The sequence below is a fragment of the Tupaia chinensis genome, unplaced genomic scaffold (genome assembly GCF_000334495.1).
Source record: "Tupaia chinensis unplaced genomic scaffold, TupChi_1.0 Scaffold000238_1, whole genome shotgun sequence".
NCBI lineage: Eukaryota > Metazoa > Chordata > Mammalia > Scandentia > Tupaiidae > Tupaia > Tupaia belangeri.
This window is the reverse complement of record NW_006159716.1, coordinates 8,425,097-8,431,219: the sequence shown is the minus strand read 5'-3', so window position 1 is coordinate 8,431,219 and position 6,123 is coordinate 8,425,097. Positions and strand designations below refer to the sequence as shown.

Genomic DNA, 6,123 nt, shown 5'->3' with positions numbered 1-6,123 from the left:
GCCCTCCCCAGGCTCCCAGGGCTGGAGGAGAAAGACGCAACGCAGGGCCCTCCTTCCCACAGCCTCGGGATGTGGGTGTGGGGTGCACACCAGACACACCCCTCCCTGGGCAAACAAACGCACCCTCACGCCCGGTGCGCTCACCCAGTCTCCCGCCCAGGTGTGGGGAAACACCTCAGGGGGGCGGGACAGCCAAGGGGGGAGGGGACAGAAGCGGGACTCACCGTCAAACTCTGCCTGGCCCACGCCGATGATGATGATGGACATGGGGAGCTTGGCAGCCTAGCAGTGGGGGAAGGGTGGACCCCGCAAGGGCCAGTTAAAAGAGAGACGGTGGGCAGAGCCAGGGAGGTCCGAAGAGAGGTGGGAGGGCAGGGGCGTGGGCGATGAGAGGCACAGAGAAGGGGGAGGGAGAGAGGGCACCCGGAGACAGAGACCAAGGGAAACCCGGAGAGGAGTAGGGGATGGCAGAGGGGACAGCGTCCCAGTCTGCTTCTATGTGGCCCCTCTTCCATGTGGGTCAGAGGCAGGGCTAGGAGGACTGCAGCGGCCCCTACAGGGAGGCCCCGGGTCGGAAGCCTCGTGCCTGACTGCCTCCACTCTGGGCCTCCCACCTCTCTACTGGCTGGGTGAGGATGTGGACCAGCCGGCCTAGAGATGGGGAGCAGCCCACCCCGTGCGACTGAGGGCTCACCGGCCAGGTGGCTTGTCACCACTGTCACACTACCCACAAATCCCTGCCTGGCCCTCCCAGACTCTGCAGCCCGAGGCCAAGAGCTGGAGGAGGGAGCGGAAAGGAGAAGCCTAGCCCACGCGGCTGGGGAGAGGCCAGGGGAGGAGGGGAGCCTGGAACGGGGCCTCGCTCACGTTGACAATGGCCTCCTTGGTCTGCGCCATGTCGGAGATGACCCCGTCCGTGATGATGAGCAGCACCGAGTACTGGGAGCCGTCCTGCACAGCCGCCGCGCTCCTGGGCAGGGCAGGTGCGGGCTGGGGTTGCTGGGGTCGCGGCTCTGGGCCTGCCCCCCACAGGACCCTGAACACTGGTGGGGACAGCTCTTCAGGCTGAGGCTGGACCCAGGTCAGGGCTCCCTGCCGAGCCTGTGGGGAGGGACAGTCCCTACCACCCTCCGCGGGTGATGGGTCCTATGGAGACCAAGGTGTTCAGAGCCGTGGGGGGAGCGAGTTGCCGGCCTCACCTGGCCACGTGGGTGACGACGGGGGCGAAGTTGGTGGGGCCGTAGAGCTGCACGGTGCGCAGGCTGCGGTGGTAGGCCTCCAGGATGCCGTCGATGCCGCAGCACGAGGGGTTCTCCTGGTTGCCGTTCTGGGGGCACACGGGGTGGGGAGGCTGAGCCCAGGAAGGCCGGGTGGGGAGCAAGGCGGGGCAGGCCAGCCTGGGCTCCCTTGGACTCCCCTCTGGTGGGAGGGTGGCAGGGCAGGAGGGAGCTGCCAGGGCTCACCCTGAAGGGTGGCGTACGCCCCAGGTGACCCAGGTCCAATGTGCTCCTTGCCCCACTCCCCCTCAAAAAGGCACCCCAAGAGCCCTGGCTGTTTCCCACCACGCCCTGAAATGAGCAGCTCAGGAAGGGCCATGGCTGACCCGTCCTCACGTGACCTGTGCCCAGCACCACGCTGGCGCTCTCTAAATGCGGGGGACATCAGCTCTGACGTGCCCCCAGCTCATGGAGAGGAGGGAGGGAGGGCAAGGAGGCCACCTGAGCTGTCCCACAGGGCTCGGACCCCGAGATGAGGCCACGTTCACAACACTCAGGGGAACCCCCATCCCAGCTCTGCACCTACCTGGGAGCTCCTGGGGCCCCCATACTCAGCCACACCCCCTTATCTTCTTTCTGGGGCCCTGAGTGACAGATTGGCTACACTGCTTCACCTCCTGCTGTGTTTCAGGATCTAGGAGCCTAGAGCCAGCTGTGGGTGGCTTCAGACATGGAGGGGAGGCGTTCATGAGCTGGGAGGGGAGCAGGTTTCTGGAGGCCTCAAAGCAAGCCCCTACACATGGCAGGCACCTTAAATCCCTCGGCCCAGAGAGTGGAAAAGGCGCTCAGGGCCACCCCCTCCAGGACTTGCCCCCACCCCGCCTGTACTGCCGGGACCTCCTACCAGCGGGAACTCGTGGGACACCCGGCCGTCGGGGGGCAGCTTGGCGCCGAAGCCCAGGGCGGGGAACATCTTGTCGCTGTCGTAGTGCTGGATGATCTCCCCAACGGCGGTCAGCGCCAGCGCGTAGGCGTTCAGCTGGTAGGGGCTCATGTAGTGCAGGGACGTGGACTGCGAGGGGTTCCCTGTGACAGAGGACACGGGACACCTGCCAGCCGCACCCTCCACGCCAGGTTCAGGACGCAGCACGGGGTGCCCGAGAGCACCCTGACTGATGGCCCCAGCTCCCCTCTCTCTCTCGCTCACATTTAATCCTTCAGTACCTCCCGGCTGCTGACCTTCAAAGTAGACCCAGAACCCCACCCACCTCCCTCCATGACAGCCGGCCCTCTGGCTCACAGGGCTGCACGGCCTCGGCCTGGCCTCGCTTCCCCCTCTGCCCTTGGGCCTCTGGTCCACGTCAGCATGGGGCCAGTGAGACTGCAGTCAGGACGCCTCTGCCCTGCCTCGGGTCAAACCCCAAGTCCTTCCCAGAGCCCACGAGGCCCCGCGTGATCTGGCCTCCAGTCACCAAGCTCCTCAGCTCCTGTTGTCCTCCTGCCCTCTCCCGGTCCCGGCCTCCACAGCTTCCAGCCAGTCCCACCTCAGGACCTGGCATGGCCGTTCCCTCTACCGGGGACACTCGGGCCTACTCCCTTGATGTCCTGGGTATGTCCACGTGGCCTGCTCCCTGGAGGCCCTGCGGATCTGGCTGTGCTCGCCTGTCACCTCAGCGCAGTCGCCCCCTAGCCTACAGAAAGGGACAGCCCCCACCACACTGCTCACCCCCTTCCGGGCCCGACCTTCCCCTTAGCCCTGTCACCACTCACACTGTTCATGTTTACGTACCCTGCTGGTTAATGCGGCACAGCCACACCGACGCCAGGGTGCCCGCCCTGCCTACCTCCCGCCGGCCCTGTGACTGCCCGTCGGGCCCTTTGCCTCTCTGCCTCGCCTCCGCAGCTCTCAGCGGGGATCACAGCGGTTCCCTGCCCTCCTCAGAGGGTCGTGGTGAGGATTGAGCCGGGTTTTACGGCTGTGATTGTGACCAGTCACCGTCCATGCCTAGGGTCTCTCCCAGCTGCCCCAGCCCAACGCTCTGCAGTCATACCGGGGTTCCTGACATCTGGGGAGGGCAAGGCCTGGGCATCCTCTGACGGGCACTGAACACTGCCAGTGGAGGTCAACCCCAAGGGAGGCTGTGAAGTCTCTAATGGTACAGAGTCTGGCTTTGTGACTACAGGTCACGGGGCCACAGCTGATGCTGGAGAAATTCAGAGGAAGAAAGGAAGCTGGGGCAACCCCAGGAAGAATGGGTGTCTCTGGGCTGGGTTCCTGCCCGCCCCAGGGACCAGAGCTCAGGCTTGGTTCCACCTCTCCTCGCCAGCCTGTGTGTCGGACTGCCCAGAGGAGGCGGGCTTTGATCATGATCCCACAGCTGTCCATGGGCCGAGGGGAGGCATGGACCACTCACTCCCCAGGGAGACCAGTATCCCTTACAGGGAAGGCGACGGTTCAGGATACGCAGCCCCAGAACCTGAGGCGCTGCCAGTGGTCTGGCCTGAAGATACCTCCACCATTTTGGTTGGCTCTTTGGTCCCCCAGGCCCTGGTACTTCTCTGCTGAGGAAGAGGCCAGAGAGTATGGAGGGCCTGGCTTCCAGCCTGCTTCAACCCCGACAGCCCTGAGGAGCCTCCTCCCCCTGAGCTTCTCTGTCCGTGCCCCACTCACCATTGGAGGCGGTGAAATCAATAGCCACCGTGAAGTTGATCTGGGTCCTGGAAAGGGAGAACAGCGGGGAGTCCCCTGGAGAGGCAGGCCGTGGGGAAGGCGGGCAGTGCTGGGCAGTGAGAAACCGGGCTGCCTCCCTGGCTCCTGCTCTCCAGGGCGTGGCCTTAGCGAAGTCCCCTATCTCCTGTAGTCTGGCAAACAGGGAGAGGTCGCCAGCCCTGCCCTCCTCCGAAGGACGGTCATGAGCACCGCCAGCAGGGCTGCGTGAAAGGCCCTGGAGGCGGTTTGGTTCTGTGTGGGCATGTGGCTATGACGACTCATTTCTTCCCTAGACCCCATCGCCTGGGCCACCTGGGCTGGGGGGAGGTCGGGTGTCACTGGATTTCTGGCTCAAACTTGGAGTCAGATCCAGGGTGACACTTGCCAAAGAGTCAGTGTGCGTCACATAGAGGAGAAAAACACACTTCCCATGAAGTTGTCTTGCTAAAACATAGAACCCGAATCCCACTGAGCCTCCAGCGCTATCTCCCAGGTGTGCATAGGCAATGAGGGATGGGGAGATGTTAAATGACACCACAGGAGATGCAACCGGTAAATCCAGTTCCGAGAAAAATCGCAGGAGGAGCTCAGGGGGCCCTCTCAGCCCTGGCGTAGCGCTGTCAAGAGAAGGGCCCCTCTAGCCCCCTAGCCCAGTGTGGTGTATGGGTCACCCAGAACTTGTCGGGAATCTCAGGCCCCTCTAGGACTACTGACCCTGAATCTCCCGGGGTGCAGTTTTAGCAAGCTGTTCTGGTGCTTGGAGGAACCAGCAGGTGAAATGAACAGAATTAGGAGACGAATCCACTAATTGCCAAACGGGGATCTTGCCTGGATTTCTGATCCCAATACACCGATTAAAAACTTTACAGACCACTGGGGAAAGGGGACGCTGACTCGCTATTTGGTATTACGGAATTGCTGCTTTTTTGTTTAGGTGTGATCCTGGCATTGTGGCTGTGTCTGACAAAGAGAGTCCTTACGTTTTGGAGAGACCCCCTGAAGTCCTTGGAGATGAATGTAATATGGCTGGTATTCGCTTTGGAGTAACAGGGTGAGGGGAGAGCTCATGGAGCAACACCGGCTGTGAGTGGGTAATAGCCGAAGCTGGATAAAGGGGCCTTGGGGGTTGAGCATACTGGCTCTCTGCTTTTGCATGTGTTTGGAATTTTTCCATCATAAAACATTCGTTTCTGAAGGATTCCGATTCCGATTCCGGGCTGGAACTCTCTGCGGGCTTGGCTGTTTGAGCTTCTGTGCCAGATGCAGACAGAAGGAAACTGACGGAAACACGAGCCTAGGATAGTCTTATGAACTGCACTGTGACAAGCATAGCCTCACCAGGGGAGCTTGTTTACAGAGAAGATTCCAGAACCCCCATCCAGAGATGCCAATTCATTTGGTTTGGTTGGCGCCCTGGAATCTACTTCTGTAGCAAACATCCCTGGCCCTGGTCCAGGGATTCTGAGGACAGGGTTCTGGGGTCCCACCTGGGGAAACTCTGCTGGTGGTTCTCGACTGGGGCTAGGGATAATGTCAGATGAAGCAGGCCTCCTCTCACCTGCAGTGAACCCTGTCAGAAACCACAGTTCTCTCTCCCCCGATCACAGCTGAGCTGCTGCACAGGGAACCCTAGTCCCCCAGGAAAAGTCAAGGACTTGGTTAGCAGCAGACCCAAGGCAGGGTCTGCTGGCCAGAGCAGTCCCTCGTGCTGGCTGGGGGTGGAGCAGGAGCCATCAGACAGCAAGAGCCCTGGGTCCCTGAATGACCGTATGGATCGTGCCCCACCACCTCATTCCACCCTGCCGTCCCGCAGGTGGGAAATAAACCTTCTTGTACATTAAGCCTTGAGGTTAGGGGATTATTTGTCACCGCAGCTGTCCTAAGCACATTCACCTGCTATTCTCTGCTGTCTCTCAGTGCGGAATAAGGAGTGTGTCTTTGTTAGGGGAAGGGAGACATTTGGAGAATAAGACCCTCAGGAGGCCCAAAGGACAAGAGCTGAGAGAGATCATCAAGCAGGCTCTTCCAAACACAGGGTGATGGGAGAGGCAGGCCTGACTCCTTCACTAGTCTCCCCTGCTTCAGTCCTGAAAAAACTCGGGAAGGAAGTGTCTGGAAAACAGGTACTTTTGGGGGACAGAGACTGCCTATAGGCTAATCTCTCCTGCCTGCCGGGAGAGACAGGCTGGCTGGGAA

The 6,123-nt window shown here is 61.3% G+C and overlaps 1 protein-coding gene across 5 annotated transcripts in view; it reads right to left on the bottom strand.

The window, feature by feature from the left end:
* Window positions 1–6,123, bottom strand: part of CPNE5 (copine 5) — a 107,919-nt gene that overhangs the window by 2,934 nt on the left and 98,862 nt on the right. For 4 of the 5 annotated variants that reach the window (XM_027771931.1, XM_006148633.1, XM_014587868.2 and 1 more), the window contains 5 exons: window positions 3,889–3,935; window positions 2,122–2,303; window positions 1,200–1,327; window positions 868–970; window positions 225–282 (listed from right to left, as the gene is read on the bottom strand). In XM_027771931.1, the coding sequence (XP_027627732.1) occupies window positions 225–282; window positions 868–970; window positions 1,200–1,327; window positions 2,122–2,303; window positions 3,889–3,935 (518 nt within the window). Of the gene's footprint in view, window positions 1–224; window positions 283–867; window positions 971–1,199; window positions 1,328–2,121; window positions 2,304–3,888; window positions 3,936–4,907; window positions 5,088–6,123 lie in introns of those variants that run through there. The other variant, XM_014587869.2, reaches the window with a different exon arrangement.